This window comes from Blennius ocellaris (genome assembly GCF_963422515.1).
Source record: "Blennius ocellaris genome assembly, chromosome: 3".
In the NCBI taxonomy this organism is placed as follows: domain Eukaryota; kingdom Metazoa; phylum Chordata; class Actinopteri; order Blenniiformes; family Blenniidae; genus Blennius; species Blennius ocellaris.
This window is the reverse complement of record NC_137652.1, coordinates 4,272,196-4,293,047: the sequence shown is the minus strand read 5'-3', so window position 1 is coordinate 4,293,047 and position 20,852 is coordinate 4,272,196. Positions and strand designations below refer to the sequence as shown.

Here is a 20,852-nt window from a genome sequence, read left to right as displayed (position 1 = left end):
AAGTTTTTAAAAGTCTTCCTCGCTCTCCGGGGCCTGACAGACGGAAATCAACCAGTATTTCACGTGAAATCTGAAGTGGTCATTTAGCTGGTCTGTGACAATTTCTCACTCTCAGTCTTGATTAAAATGAATAGTTGCTTATCAGTCGTCTGCAGAGCCTGATAACCACTCATTCATTTAAAATCAGTGATGTTAAGAGATAGACCAGGAATCTAAAAATAGGCAAGACGCAGGATCTCTGGACCGACGAGGGGGGGGGGGGTTTCAAAGTGTGGTGGGCTTCCTCTGAGCTCCGGGGGAAGCACGGAAAACATTCAGGGATCCTTTTGAGAAGCGATGATGAGAAAAATGACAACAAAACAAAGCCAAACTGGAGGATGAAACTAATATTTGAGTAAAACACACACGAGAGAGAACAAAACCATCGGTGTAACCGGTTTGACAATATGGCGTCACGAGCCCAAAGAGAGCGAACAATAATATGTTAGAATATAAAAATCATTGGGCATCATGCCAAAGTACAACTTGTGACTTTTCAGTGTATATTTAGATGAAAATAACTTGAACATGCTTATTTGACACAGAAAGGAGTAATAAAGTTCTTTACTTCAAGCTTTCTGCCACGATCCTGCGTTCACTCCTCCCCTCATGTGTTTCCTCTTAGCTCCTCCCCTGTGTTCCCCTTTAGCTCCTCCCCTCATGTGTTTCCTCTGAGCTCCGCCCCTGTGTTCCCCTTTAGCTCCGCCCCTCATGTGTTTCCTCTTAGCTCCGCCCCTGTGTTCCCCTTTAGCTCCGCCCCTCTGCTCTCCTGCTTCCTCCTCCTGGTCACCGCTGTTTGTAATCGTCATCAGTGTTTGTATTTAGTTCCCCTTCTCTTGTAGCTCTGGTTGCCAGTTCGTCTGCGTTCGCACGCCAATTCGTACATTCGCCATTTTTTTCCCCTCGTGTCGCCTTCGTGTTCTGACCTCCTGCCCGACTCCTCCTCCTTCTGGTCTCGACCTCGGACTGCCTGACTTCGCTTCTGCCGCGATTTTGATAATAAACACTTTTTGATAATAAACACAACTGAGCTTCTTGTCTGCCGTGCAGTTGAGTTCCACGCACCCTGACACTTTCGTGGGTTAAAAAAAAAAGCTCAAATTGAGGAAATAAAACATTCATAATTGAATTTATTTGAAGCTAATCACATCACAGCCCCTGGGCTATAATGTCAAACACTCACAGTGCCCGCATCTGAATGAATCACAGTTAATCTGATGCAATGTTAATTCATTCATTTGATTCTGGAGCCACTGACTAATGTAATCAATAATTTCTGTAGTAAGCTTTTTTTTCCCAGGGAAAACAAAAAAGGGGCAATGAATAAAACAAGGAAAAGACGGAGCAGAGAAGAAAAAGGAATGCAACAATCATGAGGAGGGATTTACAAGACAATGCAAATTGGACAGGTTGTTGTTTCTCACCCATCTGCATCCTGGATGTTCACGTTCACCCGCTTGGCTGCTCCGAGGAGCTCTGGACACAGACACAAAGAGGAACAGACGCATTTTGAAACCAGTCAAAAAGTGAAAGTTTAGGTCAGAGGGATTCCACACACATCCACGTCCACATCCATGTCGCCACATTTCGCTTTCTGCTGGGGAAAAGTGACATTTTCATACATGCGACCGCATAAAAAGGGCTTCATGTTCTTCCACAACGGCGAAGACGTGTGCACTCGCAGCACGATTGTGATATTTCCTATACATCGATATGATTCAGAGGCGTCTTGGATGCAAGCATAAAAAATAAGATGGAGAAAACATCTAGTTAACAGTGACGCGTTTGAGGATGTAACCTCTCCTGAAATCACACAGTTTCACACATTTGATCACAGATCACACAAAGAGGTGTTTTGAACTTCCCTTGGTGTTTTGACTTTACCTCCAGGCTCCAAATTGAACAGTGAAACATGACAGACGCATTGATCTTTCAATCTGTCTCTTACAAAAAAAAAACATGTAAGCCAAGATAATGAACTATTCCTGCACACCTCTTGTATTACAAATGTGTCGGTAGATTTAGGGGCGAGTCTCAGGCCACGTTTCCACGGCTTTTATAAAAACAGATGTTTCTCCTCTTCATTACAAAATAAAAACCCTTCATTGACGCGGACCTGCATTTCCACCTGGTTCAGAGCTACTATTGAGCAGCCAAACCTGTAGGGGGCAGTGTAACAAGAAGCATGAAGCCATGATAGCCAATCAGAAACCTGGGGGGGAAAAAAAACAGGAAGTCACAAATTGTGACTTAAATATCCGCCTGCTCTCCTGTAGATGCAGCCAGAAGACACAGATTTGATGTTTTCAGTGGTTTATGTGTAACTGTGAGAGAAATATCACAGTTTTTTGTTTTTTTTTCAAATACCTGGGTACGTATAAACGTGGCCTAAGTGAGAAGATTTTGGTGTTTAACACTTCCCATTTGGATAAAATGTAGACTGAATCTATCAAGCATTACATGTATAGCACTTTTAGTATTAAAAAAAACAACTAACAAAATAAGAACAGAGGGAAGCAGTGAAGCATATATATATATGTTAAAAAGAATCGGGCCTACGACTGAGCCTTGAGGCATCCCGCATTTGATACAATGAATCCCTGAGGGGCACGATTACATGTACTTACTGTACTATCTGATTATTATTAACCATCGAGCCAAACCAATATTTTCAGCAGAGCCTCACTGATCTAAATCTTCAACAAACAACACCTCTCTTGATCCGTCACACCAGAAATCTTGTCGATGTTGTACATCTGAACCACTTCTCAAATGACATACATTTTGTTTAGACATCAGAAAAGTGTGTATTACTGTTTCTATTCATACATTATAAGAGAAATGTAAAAAAAAAAAAAAGTCTCATCATAATTCCTTCTCACACCAAGATCAAGAATCTCTTGACATAATGCAATATGTTTATATGTAAAAAAAAATATGTTTCTATGGTGCATGTGTGAGTCTTTGAGCTGTTGTGTGTATTCACAGAGTTTGGGTGTGTTAGCGTGTACATGTGCGTATGTGTGTGTGTGTGATGATTTGATTGATGACGTGAACGTGTGAACGTGTGAACGTGTGAACATGTGAACGTGTGCGAGCGAAAGATAAGATTGGTAGAAGTACATCAGACAAATAGGAAGAGCCGATATGGAGAGACGACCTCACAAAAAAAACCAAAAAAACAGAAATCATTCTGAACAGGACACAGAAAAAAAACCCAAAAAAACAAAAACGGCTTGTTTGTCTTTCTGGTCCTACTTTTGTGTGTGTGTGTGTGTGTGTGTGTGTGTGTGTGTGTGTGTGTGTGTGTGTGTGTGTGTGTGTGTGTTTGGTCAAACCCTCATAATCCACGGGCTGTAATCTGTAGCTGTTCTGTAATCTGGGGAAAAGCTTCTCCCTCTCCCTGCAGCTCGATCTGCACTTCATCCCTTCATCCTGCTCTCACACTCTAATTTTCCCTGTAATTTGCTAAAGAGCGTGTTGATTGGTAGTTCTGCAGCTTCTGTTTACACTCCGCAGCTGACATCATCTTCTCGTGTGTGTGTGTGTGTGTGTGTGTGTGTGTGAGAGTGAAACTGTGGGTCCCCCCCCCCCCCCCCCCATCTATCGTAGATTAAAAATAAGACCCATCCCCCCCAGTTGACGAATCAATGAGAGCAGATATCTGTGTCACCGTCAGACGATCACAGGAGCCACATGAACCCACAACTCAGTTATTCTGATGACTTTTCCCTTTCTGCTCAACGTTGTTGTAAAAAAAAACTAAATAAAACCTTGATGATGTTCACCCAAAACAATAAAAAAACAAAATAGAGGGATTGTTGCACAGTGAGTGAAACAGCTTAATCCCAATATTGGATTGAAAATACTGCAAAAAACAAAACAAAAAAAAAACAACCGGTCGCATTCTGCAACCGGGAAAATACTACGGAAAAAAAAAAATCCAGCTGAATGAATCTCGCAGTAATATTCAGAAACAGGAACATGTATGTATATGCCTTTGTATATTTGAGATCTGAAGCAGTGAAACTGCAAAAAAACTAAAACAATTCAAGCCCCCCCCCCCATCATCTGATGCTCCCTGATGTTCCAGCTGTTGTCAGATGTCATTTCAGTGCAGATTTGTTGTTAATGTGCTTTAGTGTCGTCTTGTTGAAAGGGGAAAAAGAAGAAGAAAAAAAAAAAAACTCACATTTTCATTGGTTCATCTTAAAAGTGCTTGTTTACACATGATTTCTTATTTTTCTTATATTATTCTACATTGTGCCGATAAGTGTTTTGTTTGTTGTAGTTTTTTAATAAGCTTTCTGGAGCTCTGGCAGCATTTTCATCACAAACTCATGTTTGTTTTCGGTGGCGAGCCTCAGGGCGCCACATTCAGGCCGTCCAACACCGGCTTCCTGCCTCGTCACTTCACATCAAGCACATTCACTGAATCTTTGATATTATTACTCCACTAATGATAAAATGCCCAATTTATTATTGTTTGGGTTTTTTTGCCAAGCTTACATTAAACAAAAAAATCCTTTTGTTTTTCAGTCTTTTGTTGATTTTGTCCAAATTGTGGGAAAACGCATTAAAATGAGTCTATATATACCGCTTCTTCCTGTGTTTGGTCAACTTACTTGGAAATATCTGAAAACATACTGTACAAGTCGAATCCGCTCTGACACAATAGAATGAAAGACTTTGTTGTTGTTGTTTTTTTTAAACGTGTTGTGTCCATTCCAATCTTTTAACTTCATGCACTTTGCGTTGAGCAGAAGTTTAATTACATGCAACAGTCTCTGATTATCTATTAAATCTATTTTATCACAATTCAATGAAATAAAGCCAGTATTTCTTCTTTTAACAGGTTTTTTTGCACATTCCAGCATACAGACTAAAAAAAAATAACCTTTTGTGTACGGACTACTTCATTTGAGTAGATAAACGAAGGACGTTGCCTCTTATACCAGTACTAATAGTCGCAATAATTATCCTCAGCAGTATATTTACATTTCAAGTTTCCAGGATTTTCCACACATTTCTTATTGTCCGATGCGATACTGCCGCTCATCCCACAAATGCGCCGCCGCTTCAAAAGAGAATTAAGCAGGCTTTTCATCAGCCACCCAAACGGGGCTGCATTTAATACGGCGGCTGACGTCTACGTTGCATCACCCTGTCCTCACGCAACCCGGCTTCGCCTTTGTTTTCATCTCCGTCTCCTTCCATCAGCTACTTTGGGAGATTTTTTTTCCACATACATTTTGAATTTACACGTATTTTCCCGTCACACAAGTAAGAACTTCCTGCTTGTGCACAGGATTATGACGTGTTTGTGATGATGTGGATCGAGGGGGGGTTTTCTATTTTTTTTAAATTATATGTTAATTTTGCTCACATTGCGATTGAGCCCCCCGGTTACCGCGGTAACTGCTCCACGTGCAACGTCTGCATGCTGCCAATCACTTGTCTGGGATCGCCGCGGTATAATTTCTCTGCGTCTCCCTCAGACTCTAACTACAGACCCTAGCAAGAATGTGCTTTGACGTGAAATCCCATCGTTTTGAAACGTGAAGCTCTTCGATCCAAGCGAGGCGGCAGCTGCTCGCCGGAGAAGAAGCGGCCGTGATTGTGACGGCCGCACATTCCTCAAACCTCGGGAGGGCGCGAGGTGGAGGGTTTTTCTCGGGGGTCCTCATTACCGGAGATATTCTGAAAGTCTTGTTTCAGAATAAACCCGTCACCTCTGACTTCGCCCGTCGTCACACATCCGTCTCTTATTCTTGTCTTCACATAATCGCGATAGAGGAGCATATTGCAGCAGCCTGGACTCCCTTAAGTTTGAGTTACTAAAACTGTGATGGAGGACCCACCGCGGCCCTTCAAACTAAAAGCACTGAGCAAATTTCTAGATCTGCTTGAAATTGTAAGAATTGCAGTATATTGTTGGTTTTATTTTAATTTTTTTCAAGACCCAATTTCTGAAACCACTGTGCAAATGGACCGGTACGGGTATTTATAAACATGATGTGTATAGGACATCCTTCCATCTTCTGGCACACTGTCTCAGCTTTAAAAGAAAAACTACCGTCAGTAATAATAATAATAATAATAATAAAAAGAAGCCTTGTAACAGATTAACAAACACCTGCAGAGTTCTGATCTCAGCATCAATATAAGATCACATGGAGAGAGAGGGACGACACTGAGGCCCACTGAGGAAGTTCCCCCAGACCAAAAGCTTTTTGCTTGATGAAATGGGTCTGTGGTATAAACAAATGTATGTGTGTACACACCGCTGAAAAACAATTTCACCAACGAACATGTGCGGCAAGGAAGATACCAGCTTGGGCAACTTTTTACCACCATTGGATATTTGAAATACAGGCCTGACACTGAGAAACAGCCTGAATCCACGGAAGAAGAAGAAGAAGAAGACCTGGAGAACTGGCGATAATGCACATTATTTGACATGTCGAATTAATGCACTGCACCATTTGCGCAATAATCAGATCCTAAACTCCGACTGTCTCTTTATCACTACAGTATCAAAGCCCAACTTTCAGTCGGAGTTGCTACAAACAAACCCGCCGTGGGTCACTTTACGGACATCGACAAACACGGAGGTGCTGTAACATGTACGTTTATAAAGGATGGAGAGGAGAACCACATTTCCAGCTCTACGTTATTTTAGGTTGGACAAACAGCAAACATCAATACCCTTGAAAGACACAATAACCCATCCAGGCACTACAATGTGAAAGAAAAGAAAAGAAAGGGAAAAAAAAAAAAAAAAAAACCATGACGGTGCATCGCTCCAACATGAGAGAGATACAATTACGATAAGTACGATCTCATATCTTTAAGATAAAGCGCTTTACTTTAACTGAGCCGGTAGATAAGAAAACCATTTCCAGTGGTTTAAGAAGATCTCTTACTCCTGGTGAGCGTACGTTTCTTTCACCGTTAGCGAGACGCTGAGTGACGCATGTAAGATGTTAAATATTTAATTTATATGTTAAAGTCTGAGCCTGGTGACACAAAACTCAAAATAGACGTTTGGTGTCATTAAAACAGTGAGGCGATCTTGTTAGAGTCCAGTAAAGTGTGTTATGTCACCCAGACGGGACCACGGGGCTGCACACTGCTGTGCCCGGCGGCGGGGTCCATTATCATGATGACCAAGCACTCTATAGATTATTCCGCTGATCACGCATGCATTCAATGAGTCTCTCTGCTTTTCTGTGTTAATTCAGCTTTGAAAAGTTTGTTCTGTTCCTTTTGCCTCTGTTAACTGCCCTCGATGGATACAGTCCCCACTGTTGCAGGTCTGGTAAAAGTGTGAATTATTTCGCCATCATTTTTGAAGGGAACAGACAAATTATCAAAGAGATGTTCTCCTGAATTAGACCAGCATTTATAATAATAAAGACTTACACCTCATAAAGATTCATAAATGTCACTTTTCCTGTATAAAAATGACAAAAAAATGTAATTTGTTAGAACAAATTGGTGTAGTTTGAAGTGGATTTCAGTTAGTTTTATGGAGCCATTAAATATTCAAAGCTTGTAGTGCGCTCGTTATTAGATGTAATAAAAACACTGGTGGGTTTATGATCGCTGGGAAAAGTTTGGATCCAACGAGCAAACAAAGACCCAAAGACGTTCCTGCACCTGGCGAAGAAACAATCCAACCCACTATTCAAAGATCTGCAGAGTAAAGAGAGTAGAAGAAGAACAAAAAAGAAGAAAAAAAAATCTTCTTTTTTTTTTTTTACATTCTGCTGTTTTGTCAGAACAGCCAGTCGTGCAAATTAAATGGGGTCATATTATGCAAAATTCACTTTCTAAAGGTTTTCCAGCTGTAATAATCGTCCCCACATCTGGACCGACGCCCCAGAAGTGTAGAGAGTGTCCCCTCTCTCTCTCTCTCTCTCTCCCTGGCTTGTTCCAGGTTTTAAAAAGTGTGCTGCTCCAACCAGCCAATCAGAAATCAAACCCTATATAGTGTCATCGGGGGTTTAGCCAATCACAATCAAGGTAGGCTCCTCCCCCTTTGACTCCTCCCACAATCAGGCAGCTGTGACAGCTGTGAATCAGGACTTCCTTCCTCTTCCCATAGATGGGCGTGTGTGTGGGCGGAGCCAGTCCAGCTCACACAGACACAGCAGATTCTGAATGCAGCTCCTATGATCTAATATTCAAATGGAGGGGAAAATCATGGGAAAGCTAGAAAGCACATCAGGGCTTCAATATATATTAATGGAGAAAATTCAGTAATGCTATACAGAACAACAGGATAATATGACCCCTTTAAAGTTTGGATTATGTCAATAATTTACACAGAAAAAATATACAGAAATCATCCTGACACCCAAGACCACCTTGAACTCTACGCTTGTAAAAAAAAATAAACATTACAAAAGACACTTTCTTAAGAATAACTGTCTCTGTGGGTTTTGAACAGCTTGATGAATGAATAGAATAAATACAGTGACACCATGAGCAAGTTTGACATGTAACAACAAAACCACTTCTACAGATAAAAACTCCACTATTTTAGTCACAAAATACGATCTGATATATAAAACGCAGGTTTCCACGACCCCGTGCTCAACCTGATAACAAACCAACACCCAAAAAAAAATCCAATTGATCGCGTCTTTTAACGAACACAGTCAATAAACATCCGGGAGGCCGACGTGGAACAGCGGCGCTAATGGGAGTCGGAGCTTGGCAGGTCCTGAATTACAATCAGTGAAAACAGATGTGAGACAGGTGCGGCGCTCCTTTCAGTTCGCATTAGCTGACGGGTGACGGTCGCTAAAATTACATTAATCACGATCAACTCCTTCAACAGATTCATGTCTGCTTGTACATTTTGTTTTTCTTTTAACATACACTTCTTTTCCCAAGTGCACAGATTTCCCATTTTGGAAATACTTGTATTTCAACGTTTTTTGTTTTTGTTGGTTTTTTTCCCCCCACTGCTTACAACATTTCTGGGATTAATGACGGGGCACGTTGCTGGTCGGCGGCACGCGTTGACCTTCAGACTGCAGCCGCTGTCGCCACGCTTTAATGCTAAAGCTAACCGGCCAGCGGGGCGGGCAGCTTCCCGCCAATCCGCCGCGACAAAGAGTCTCGACAACAGGTTTGTACTGCCTCTTCGTCCAACTGGAGACGCGAGGCGACGATTGCTGGACGATTGCTGGACGCTAACGTGGCGGCGGAGTGGAGTGGCGCCACGCGGGCCCCCGTCCTCAACTTCAATCCCTTTAATCCCTCACATCAATTTGTGGCGTTTTTGACAAACAGCCACTATCGTGACTCCCCCCTCCCCTCACCCCCCCACCACAACCTGACACACTGCTGCTCTCAACTTCATTAGCATACTATTAATAATACAAACGCAGTCAGGCACATGACTAACACCCAAAGTGTCAAGTGTGTGTCTGCGCACGCTGGCCTGTAATGAGTGTGTGTGTTCTCGGTGATTTGCTGTGTGTGTGTGCATGTGTGTGTGTGTGTGAAGACAACAATCCTCCAGCAGAGAAACCTGGCTTCCTGTTTAATTATTCAGACACACACACACACACACACACACACACACCTACAAGTACACGCCCTCATCCCTCCCTCTGACACTTCCGCTGTTTCTATACCTATATTTCACTCTTTCTGGCAGTGGTGCACCCTTCATCCTCACCCTCATCTCTCTCACCCTCAGTACACCCCCCCCCCCCCCCCTCTCCCTCTCTCTCTCCCCCCTTTGTCAGTGTGCAGTGGACTGAGCGCTCAGAGCTGATCTGTTCTGGCATTTGAGGAGACGCATTTTTCTTTTCCATGGCACTGCTGGAATGTTCAGAGACAAACATGAACCAGGCAACAAGAGGAGGAGAGGAGAGGAGAGGAGAGGAGAGGAGAGGAGAGGAGAGGAGAGGAGAGGAGAGGAGAGGAGAGGAGAGGAAGAACGTGAGCAGGGGAGACAGGACGAGCAGACAAGACCAGAGGAGATAAGAAAGAGAAGAGGTGAGCAGAAAAGAGGAGACAGACTCCAAAGATATGGAGGGGACGGAGCATGGAAGGGTGGAGGAGGGCGGAGGAGGGGACATAAGTGTGTGAGAAGAAGTGGGATGGAATAGGAAGGGAGGAGGGAGAAGAAGGGAAGTGGAGGGGAGGGGATTGGAGGGAACCAGATGAGAGGAGAGGAGAGGAGAGGAGAGGAGAGGAAAGGAGAGGGATGGAGAGGAGAGGAGAGGAGAGGAGAGGGATGGAGAGGAGAGGAGAGGAGAGGAGAGGGATGGAGAGGAGAGGAGAGGAGAGGAGAGGAGAGGAGAGGAGAGGAGAGGAGAGGAGAGGAGAGGAGAGGAGAGGAGGGAGGAGAGGAGAGGAGAGGAGAGGAGAGGAGAGGAGGGAGGAGAGGAGAGGAGAGGGATGGAGAGGAAAGGAAAGGAGAGGGATGGAGAGGGATGGAGAGGAACCTCGTGGTGAAATGGGAGAGGAGGAGAGCAGCTTCCAAGGCTGTAATTGAAATCTAATTATCACCTCGAGTCCCAGCTGACGACATGTCAGGGACCCGCACGCACGTGCACGTCTACGAGCGCCACATGTTTCGCGGCGGGCGAAGTCTGCACGTGTGCACTTACGATCATCACATTATTACCACCAACATCTGGCGTCTTCACACACCAATAATCCCCCTGTCCCGAGAGCAGTGTGGACCTTTGGTGCACTTACACCCCCCCTCACACACACGCACACACACACACACACGCACACACACACACACACGCACACACTTTTTTTGTGCATTCATGCAGACACAAACACCGAGACGGTCAATTGTGGTAAACCGGGTGACAAGCGTCCCTAATTTCTAATTACAGCCTGACGACTGCTCTCACACTTGTGCAACGTCATCACTATCACACTGTCTACGTCATAGCACACACACACACACACACACACACACACACACACACACACACACACACACACACACACACACACACACACACACACACACACACACACACACACACACACACACACACTTGGGCTAAATGGCATCGCATCAGATTTAAGCTACACTGCTCTGACCTGGTAATGACAGTGTGTGTGTGTGTGTGTGTGTGTGTGTGTGTGTGTGTGTGTGTGTGTGTGTGTGTGTGTGTGTGTGTGTGTGTGTGTGTGTGTGTGTGTGTGTGTGTGTGTGTGTGTGTGTGTGTGTGTGTGTGTGTGATAGAGAGAGAGAGAGAGAAAGAGAGAGAGAGAGAGCCAGGAGGATGGAGGGATACTGACTGGCTTTCCCCGGCCGAGGTCTCTGTAGGAGCCGCTGGGCTGTCAGCAAGTCCTCGGTCTTGACGGCCTGGAGCAGCTCCTGGTCCTTCCCCATGTCCCCTCCGTCCCGCCTCGGTCCGCCCGGTCCCGCTCTCTTCCTCTGAGCGCCCCTCTCTCCTCCGTTAATCCGCTGCTACATCCTGCCGCCGCTCCCGGCCTCCCGCTGGAGCTTGAGGCGCGGAGGGGATGGATGCTGCCCGGGACTGGGGCGCTCCGGTTCGTCCAGCGCAAAGTCCCCCTCTCCTCCTCCACCTCCTCCGCCTTCTCCTCCTCCTCCTCCTCCTCCTCCTCCTCCTCTTCTTCCTCCACCACCTCCTCCTCCTCCTCCTGCACGCGGCACCGCCGACCCACAGCCGACCGACGACCGACCGAACGGACCTCGCGCTCTCCGGCTCGCGACAGATTCCCACAAATTCCCTCCGCGTGACGATTTCACCGGGTCTTGACGTGCGTGCCCGTGCGCGGAGACGGTGGCGCGCGAGCGCCCTCACGCACGGCGGGTCGCTCGAGCCCGCGACGGCGAAGCCCTCGCGAGTCCCCAAATCCGCAGGATCACACGCGCGGGTCGCTGATGTTTAACGTGTGACCATTATCGCCCCCGCGCCGCTGGACCTGCACGCGCTTAATCCGAGGGGGCGCGCGCGCGCATACACGCGTGCACGCGGTCACTCTCTCCCTCTCTCTCTCTCTTTCTCTCTCTCTCTCTCTCACACACACACACACACACACACACACACACACACACACACACACACACACAGCTTCACAGACTCTGGCATTACATAAATAATTGTGCCAGTCCAGTTAATAATAATAATAATAATAATAATGATAAAAAATAATAATAATGACAATAATAATAGTAATAAAACACAAGTGAAAAAGGAGTGAAAAAGGCAGTAACTTCTTGTGGACAGATGAACACCAGGATGTTTTCACACAACTCTAGGAAAGACTGACACCTGTACCTTTATTGGTCAGCCCACGTGCGGGCCGGGGGGGGGGGGGCAATAGGCGTCTCCATCACTGGCACAGATGCCAATGAAAGGTATTCCATCCAGTGGGGAGAAGAGCCTTTTGCCAGCAAACGAACCACTGCATCCTGTGCAGACAGGATGCCGTTCAACCCAACAGGTCCTTCTTGCCAATTCTGACACTACCCACTGGGAAGTTCCACCGACATCACTGCAGTTTTACTTGTCTTTTTCGGTTCAAATGTTATCCGGGTCAACTGGATGCTGGCAAGATGAATCAAGCCACTATGACTTTCACATTGGGCACATACCTCGCCAGCAACACTATAGACCAGGGGTCTGCAACCTTTACGACCAAAAGAGCCACTTTAATCTTTGCACCAGAGAGGATTTAAGAGCTGGAAAACATTTGTAACCTTTATAAAATTTCAGCTACTATTCTCGATGGTAAACGTTTCATGACGTTTCCAATTGCTGTAGGTTGCAGACCCCTGGTCTGGATGAGCTGAGAACCACCACAGAATGTGACTGTATCCAAGCTGGAAGAGAAACTGTGACCAAACCCAGCATGTCAAAGGGGTCGATACTTCCATAGGCCTCGTGACAAATGGACAAGGTTTGAGGAGTAGGCTATGGGCGAAATGTTGTTCCTCTCGCAGTCAGGTGTTTTTAGGAGTTTCTGGTGACAACACTCATTGGCTGGAAATGGTCTGCCGTCAGGCGGCCAACGTTCCCAGTACTCAACCGGCTGCCGTCTGCCTCAGGAGTTTACCAAGCTTGAGAGAACTGATTCTGTCCACCCCACCCAAAGAAAATTGGAAATAGTCTGGAACACGACTTACCAAAGACCACGTGATGCTCAGAGCTCTGCTGAGAGGAATTCCTGGCTCTGCTAACCTCGCGTGAGGACGGGTGTTGTCTTTTACGCCTGGAAGAGAGCGGGAACTCGACAATGTTGAGGTTAAACGATGTTCCGGTGGTTCCCATTCTTTTGCGCTAGTTGAACGCGTTAAGGTGAGACGGTAGTGCAGCTCCAGCCCCGATGGGGGGCTCACAGCAGAGCTCCGGCATGTCCACAAAGGAGTAAATAACTATCTCCCTACCAAGGCCACTTCTTCAAAGCACCACACATGAAGCATCGAGTGACGACGCTGCATCACAGAGAAAAGCCTTCCCTTGTGCCAATTAACATGGACTCTGATTGGATTATAAGCAGTTACACAGGTTTCTCAGATTTAATTGTAATTATCAATCCAATCTAATTGGATACAACTGCTCACATGATGGGATTTTAATTACATTGGATTACTTCTAGTTCTTGTAAGCAAATAATTCTAGAAGCAAAGGCATATAATTTTCAAGCGCCCAATTCAATTTTAATGTAAGTAAAATGTAAGTAGAATGATGACGCCCTTTTAAAGCAGATGTATCTGACAAACACCAGCATGATACCAGTGCAAAATATGTGAAGTACAAGGTCATTTTAATTATTGAATGAGCTTTAATAAAATGGACTGATCCTTTTGTGTTGTTGTTCAAAAGAACTTCAACAAATAAATGTTATTAATCAATGTTCCACAGCAGTGTAGCTACGTCAGCATCAGCACGTTTAAGGTTAATGTGACGTGGATAATCAGAAGACCTGAAAAGCCTGAGCATGAACATGTCCCTGATGTAGGAGCTAATTTAAGCTAAAGGGGCCACTGCCGGTCAGATTTAGAACAGGAAATGGAACAAATGACGGAGGATGTGTAATTTAAAAAAAAAAAATGGGAAAATGAACATAGTTTCTGTGTCCATATGTCTTCTGCAAAGACAGTGTCAAACATAGTCTGGGAGAGACTGGTGTCGCCACGCAACCAAGTTTAGCAAGCAACGTGAAACGTACGCTGCTCAAACGCACTACCAAGCCCACAACATAATATACACTTTGATTTAGCCGAGGCATTTCAACCTGTTCAGAAGAAATGGTCCATGAGTTCAAAACTGCTCTTCTTACGGCTCCGCTTCGCGACCTCCGTTCACAAAGCCAGACTTAATAAAGTCAGGGTTGTATTTGTGTACATTCGCCTTTGAGGAGGGGACGGAATCCCTTTCATCTCCTTTTTTTGTTTGTTTTAAAAACTCCTCCATGAATTCAGTCAAAAGTAGAAGCCTGTGTTCTTTTTCTTCTGCTTATTGGAGCGTGTTCAACCACTGAATGAAGTGTCACTGCCCCAAGTGGTGGGAAGCGCCATTGCAGTTCCGTGGCAGAATTGAAAATCTTGCCCGAACTGGACAAGGGTAAAAACATTTTTTTATTTTTTTTTTATGTTTTTACAGCCCAGCGGTTGGCGCTCATAGCCCAAGATTAAGGAACACTGACATACAGGATCCACACAGCTGTTTATTCTGCTTCTACTGTGAAGACAGTGTGTGTGTGTGTGTGTGTGTGTGTGTGTGTGTGTGTGTGTGTGTGTGTGTGTGTGTGTGAAAAATTAATTCAACTGTTGATGAGTGGTTGAACAGATTTTAAAACTGCATTAATCAATATTGTCACATCAAAAATCAAACGACTGAACATGACAGTGAAAATCCCACACTGGGTAACCACCGTCACTCTTGTGACTTTCTGAGAGCGGGTAGAAGTCGGCAGCAACTTGTTAAATCATGAAGACGTTCACAAATCAGTGCGTCTTATTACCAGGCAAGATTTTCCTCTTGACCGATAATAATAAGTGAAATGTTTTGTTTTGATACCCTTTCAAATGACTGGATCTGCAACTTTCTGGAGACATGTGTTACGCTGACGCTGCGGCGATTCTTGGCAGAATACAGCGCAGAACACAAAACAAGTAGCTGCAAGGCAAAAACAACCAACTCCCATTTTGTGAGTCGTCCATTTCTGGTAACGACAAACTTTTGCAAAATTAAGGCATTTGCCCCTTAACCTCAGGAACCAATTGTCTTCCCAGAGTAATGAGATAATTAACCCATTACTTCCAGAAAATGACTCTTTTGTACTGAGATATGGAGATAATTAACCCACAGGACTGAAAACATAATTGCAACCACGGCCTGCTTTGGTTTCCACCGGAATCAGAGCCCCAAAAAAACAACAACAAAAACCCCCAAAACAATTTGTGGCTCAAAAAACAACATCCTCCATAAATGGTTGTTGCTATTTCAACATTATTATTCAAGCGGTTAACATGTTGTCTTGCTTTGAAAATCAATCAATCAATGCAGCTTTAAACAGCAGCAGCAGGTTTGTGTCATTTTGGATTTCTTTCAGGACGATGTTCAATAAAATAAAGCACATTTATCTATCTATATACATACATACATACATACATATGTACCAGTTTGACATGGAGTACAAAAAAATACAAATAAAAAACACCGTCAAGCTACACATGTTACTTGTAAAACACGGACGAGACATAAATATACAATTTTTTTTTTTTCCTATACTTGTCATTAAACAAATGACATCTTTGTTAAATGAAAGACGTCCACGTGTGTCTATATACAGTGGGGGTAGGCACAAACGTAGTCTTTAATTGAAGTGCTGAGTCCGGGCAAGGCGCTCATGTCTTCTGCCCCATGCGTCCGTACCAAAGCCCTCCTGCACATCTGCTTCAGGCGCTCCGGGCGCTGCCTGCGGTACGGCGCCGTCAGCTTACAGGCCGAGCCGGTGTAGTGGGTGAGGAGGGCGAAGAACGAGGTAAAGGTCCTGTGGCTGCCGTGGAGACTGAAGAAGAGGTTCCTCAGCTGGACGCGGACGCTCGTCGGGCCGTCGTCGCTTTGGTAGCTCAGGGTGAAGAAAACATCCGACTGGCCGCTGTCCCTGCAACAAAACATGGCGGCGTGCGGTCAGCGCAGGAAGTCCAACGTCAACCCGTGGCGACTCGATTCTGGCACGACGGCGTGTTTCAGTTCAAAGAGGAACGGTTGTGAAGAAGGTAGGAAGTACAAAATAGGTCGGCGGTGAAATATAATTGACCCCCTGACGTGTCGACAGTGTAGCCGAGGTCGATTTAGGCCACGTTGATGTATAGACATACCCGGGTATTTGAAAAAAACTAAACTTAACAAAAAAAAAAGATCTGTGCCAAGTCGTTTACACATAAATGCGGCTACGACTCACCATAAACAACGATTCCCTGGGATCTGGATAAACTCTCCGGCTGCATCTAAAGGAGATTCAGGCGGATATTTACGTGGCCATCATGGCTTCACGCTTCTCGTTACACTGCCCCCTACAGGTTTGAACCAGGTGTATACGCAGTCCCGAGTAAATGAAGATTTTTTATTTTTTTTGTAAACGTAGAAGGAGAAATATCTGTGTTTGTAAAAAAAAATTAAAACCCAGGTACGTGTAAACGTGGCCTCTGTCTGCAACCTGTGGCTCTGGAGCGACATGTGATTCTACAGCACATATGGACTGAAGCTTCTAAATCAGTGTTTTTCAACCACTGTGCCGCGGCACACTGGTGTTTCCGCGAGATCTAGTCAGATCCCACATGTGAGAGCAGTGTGTTGCAGAGTAATCATGTATAAATACTCTTCGCCAATAGATGGCAGCACAGAACTTTGCCGGTGAAATGTAAAGTGACAGACGCCAGTGTGGTTAATCTCCACCTCCTGCTACCATCTTGTATCAAAGTACTGTGTCAGTGACAGTGATGGAGAAGTTTTTGAAAAGGAAGAATGTGAACCAGGATCTCAGCTCTTCATCCATCAGGTCCAGGTTTCACACTGAGTGAGTCACAATAAAAATAAAAAAGAAATTGGGAAATACTTTTTTTCTGTATTTACTTGATTCCTGTTGATAAAACTTTAATGAGAATGACTTTATATTGTTAATAGAGGCTACAGAGTTTCACATTTTAAAATTTGTGGGTGGTGGTGTGCCTCCAGATGTTTCCAAACAAAAAAGTGTGTCTTGGCTCCAAAAGGTTGAAAAACACTGTTCTAAATCACACGGGGAAATTACCACATTCATCTTGGTTTGATTTAATTTGCAAAATTTAAAAAATTTAAAAAATCATTATTTAAAAAAACACTCCTATCCTGCCAATAAACTGCTCATAATTCAGTTTGTCCATCTCAACTTGACCCGACTCTTAAATCTAATCCAGCCTCTTGCCGACGAGAACTACCTGATGAGGAAGGTTCCCAGAGGCGCACGTGAGAGCACGGCGTGGGCCTCCTCCATGGTCATCGGGCCCCAGTAGTAGCCGCCGTGCTGGAGCTGCTGGTAGGTGCGTTTCACCAGGCGATACTCTTCGGCGCTCTTGAATGGACGGAGGTGCGTCGGCAAGCCGTCGGCCTCAGCTCCGGTCAGTGGCTGCAACACAAGGCCACGCAACGCCGTTCAGACCTCAAACACATCACACAAATCATTTAATTTATATACAGATTTTTTTTTTTACACAGTTTAAATCAGGGGTGTCAAACATGTGGCCCGGGGCCCAGAACCGGATCCGCCAGAGGATCTAATCCAGCCCATCATGTGATTTTTTTTTTTTTTTAAGTAGAAATATGAAAACTGACAGAGGCTGATCTAAAAACACTAGATAAAAAAATGACATTCAAATTGCATTAATGCATTAATGCATTAATGCATCTGTGGAGGTCACATAACTCAACACCTTTCACAATAAAACAATGAGTCCAATTTATGTGAAGTGATACTTTAGAAACGTAAACTCAAAAGAATTTCCAGATGATGACAAATTGTTTTAATCCTGAATAAAAATATGATATCCAGATACAGATATTTTGCAAATATAATAATATCTGATTAACTTTAATATGTATATTTCAGAATAGACGGGCAAATTCTTGCAGTTACAAAAGGATCAAAAGAAGGAAAGACTTTGCATTTGTCCATATCTGCAGTTTAACATGTTCTGTTGGACTTGTTCGGCCCTCCAGAGGTCAGGTTCGGTTGGATGTGGCCCCTCAACTGAAATCAGTTTGACACCCCTGGTTTAAATGGAGTGAACTAATTTTTCAAATTACAAGATTTTCTATTGTACTATTGATGTTTTTCATTTTGCATCACCGTGCTGGTGGGAGAACTCGTCCTGATAGTTGCGGGATTCTTATTACGCTCAAGTCCAAACAATGACCGTACCGTCTGTCGTAGATCAGCCGGGGTTTGGCTTCTCTGAGTTCCCCCCCCCCCCCCCACACCGTTAGTTTTACCCAGACGCTACACTGAGCCTCAGGGCTCATTCTGTCAGGTCAGTTTGTTGCGTCAATACCTCCTTTTGTCACTTATTTGAGTTGTTTACCTTTTAGATAAAGTTGATTGAACTGTTTGGGGTTTTTTTTCCTCCTGGAGATTCAAGGCTTCCTGGAGATTGTATGTTGTGGGTCATCCATCTGTATGTGTATTATTCTTCTTAACAAACAAATTATGTCATAATGCAATATTATTCTAATTGTGATTTTACAGATATAATCATCCATCTGAAAACTTGCATGCGAGTTGACTTGGTGACCCTAAATTGTCCCTTCGGTGTGAATGTGTGTGTGTGCGTGTGTGTGGGTGTGTGTGTGTGTGTGTGTGGTTGTGATGACCAGGATGTGTCCTGCCCCCACCCAGATTGGCTCCGGCGCAGGATTTTAAGCAGTATAGAAGATGGATGGATGGATGGATAATTGGAAATCTGTTTCAAAGCATCTGAAAATGCAGCTTAGCAAACTTTATGTCGGATTAAAGGACTAAACGAGGCCCAGAGAGTCAGAAAATCCCACATCCTGCCTCCACCCTCATGTGCAAACTGGAGATGATGCTACTGTCAGACGAGGGTGTTAACCGCTGAACCACCATGGAGCCAAAACACCATCACTGGTAAATAACGTGTGAAAATTTTGCATATTTTAAAAAGGGGGTTCCCCAACATTAAAGGGATCATATGATGCAAAATTCACTTTCCAAAGGTTTTCCAGCAGCAATAATCGTCCCCACATCTGGACCGACGCCCCAGAAGTGAAGAAGGCGTGTCCTCTCTCTCCCTGGCTTGTTTCAGGTTTTAAAAAGTGTGTTGCTCCAAGCAGCCAATCAGAAATCAACCCCTATATAGTGTCATCGGGGGTTTAGCCAATCACAATCAAGGTAGGCGCCTCCCCTTTTGACTCCTCCCACAATCAGGCAGCTGTGCTAGGGCACATGGCACCAAGTACTTCCTTCCTCTTCCCATAGATGGACATGTGTGGGCGGAGCCAGTCCAGCTCACACAGACACAGCAGATTCTGAATGTAGCTCCTATGATCCGATATTCTAATGGAGGGAAAATCAAGGAGAAGCTGGATTTGGGGCAATAAACTTTGAATATAATGTTTTTTGGACCAACGAGAACAAGTGAAAGTGTTGAAAAGCTGCATGATATGACCAAATGATAGCGCCCTCATTGCTTTTTAGTGACAGTTCTGAGGGAAACACTCCTTTTTACGCAATTATCCTCATCAGGGTCTACTTATGCAGCAGAGGTCGTCTATAGCAGCCGTACAGTGAATCGTCATTAGTAGTACAAATGGGTCTAATAGTTTCCAACTGGTGAACAAAGCAATGATTAATGCGTCAATATATATTAATAGAGCAAAATTCAGTAATGCTACACAGACTTTTGGGGTCATTTTGAAGCTCTTGCTTGGACTTTTTTTTGTTTCGACTCGAGCCTTTATACCGTGTCGCATCGTCACCTCGGATGTCAGTAAAGCCGTCCAATCCTGGCGTTTCATGACCCGAAGCCATCCGTTCTCCGCTCAACAAACTGCACCCCGAGGCCACAAAGCAGCCGATTTGCAACGGGGGAAAACATTCAGCGGTCACCTCGTCCGGGGATCCCAATCCGTCGTCGAGGTTCAGCTTGCGCCACGGCAGCAGATCGTGCCGCGTCTCCGTCGGCTCCCGACTCTCCCGCTGAGCCGGCGCCGGGTTCACCGCTCGCCCCGCGAGTCCCTCCGGGGCCGTCTCGACTCTGTCCTCCTGTTTTGGGCTCTTCACTACGGCGCCGCTGAGATCGTCTTTGACCATCCTACACGGGAGAGTCCTCTTCGTGGTCGCCTGTCGCACCAGTCATTCCCCCCCATCACTGGCTGCTCTCTGGGAAGTCATCTGTCGCCCGGCGGACCCCCCCCCCCTGACAATCCATGTCTTTTACAACTGAATCATGTTTTCACCACCATGACGGCTCCAAAGTGCCGGGAGAGTGAGGGCAGCCCTGGTCCGCCTGCCTCCTCGAGGGACTGGAACTGAAAACACCGACGGGCTGAAACACAGGAAGATGATACACACTCAATCAGTCGTTTGGTTTTTTTTGTAATCACATCTGGAGACACTGACAACTTCTTTAAAAAAAAAAAAAAAAAGTTCCCGTTTTCGCCTCATGATTGATCACACAGGCTGTCACCTGTACAAATCCTCAAACACTTTCATTTTCTAACAGACGCTCTATTGTACGTCTATATTCTCTGTAGTCCCAACAGGTCGTACCTGCCACACTGTAAAAC

The 20,852-nt window shown here is 44.8% G+C and overlaps 2 protein-coding genes across 2 annotated transcripts in view; both read right to left on the bottom strand.

The window, feature by feature from the left end:
- Positions 1–11,425, bottom strand: part of LOC308128593 (uncharacterized protein) — a gene marked incomplete at both ends in the record, with an annotated part of 38,539 nt that extends 27,114 nt beyond the window's left edge. Inside the window, 2 exon segments of the mRNA XM_080494213.1 lie at positions 1,464–1,515; positions 11,332–11,425. Of these exon segments, the coding sequence (XP_080350339.1) occupies positions 1,464–1,515; positions 11,332–11,425 (146 nt within the window).
- A 4,423-nt stretch (positions 11,426–15,848) lies between these two features.
- Positions 15,849–20,376, bottom strand: LOC308149270 (suppressor of cytokine signaling 1-like; the record flags this gene model as incomplete). The annotated part of the gene is made up of 3 exons (XM_080520958.1): positions 15,849–16,173; positions 17,489–17,676; positions 20,173–20,376. The coding sequence occupies 3 exons, from the start codon at positions 20,374–20,376 to the stop codon at positions 15,849–15,851; spliced, it is 717 nt and encodes a 238-aa protein (XP_080377084.1).
- Positions 20,377–20,852: the final 476 nt, after the last annotated feature.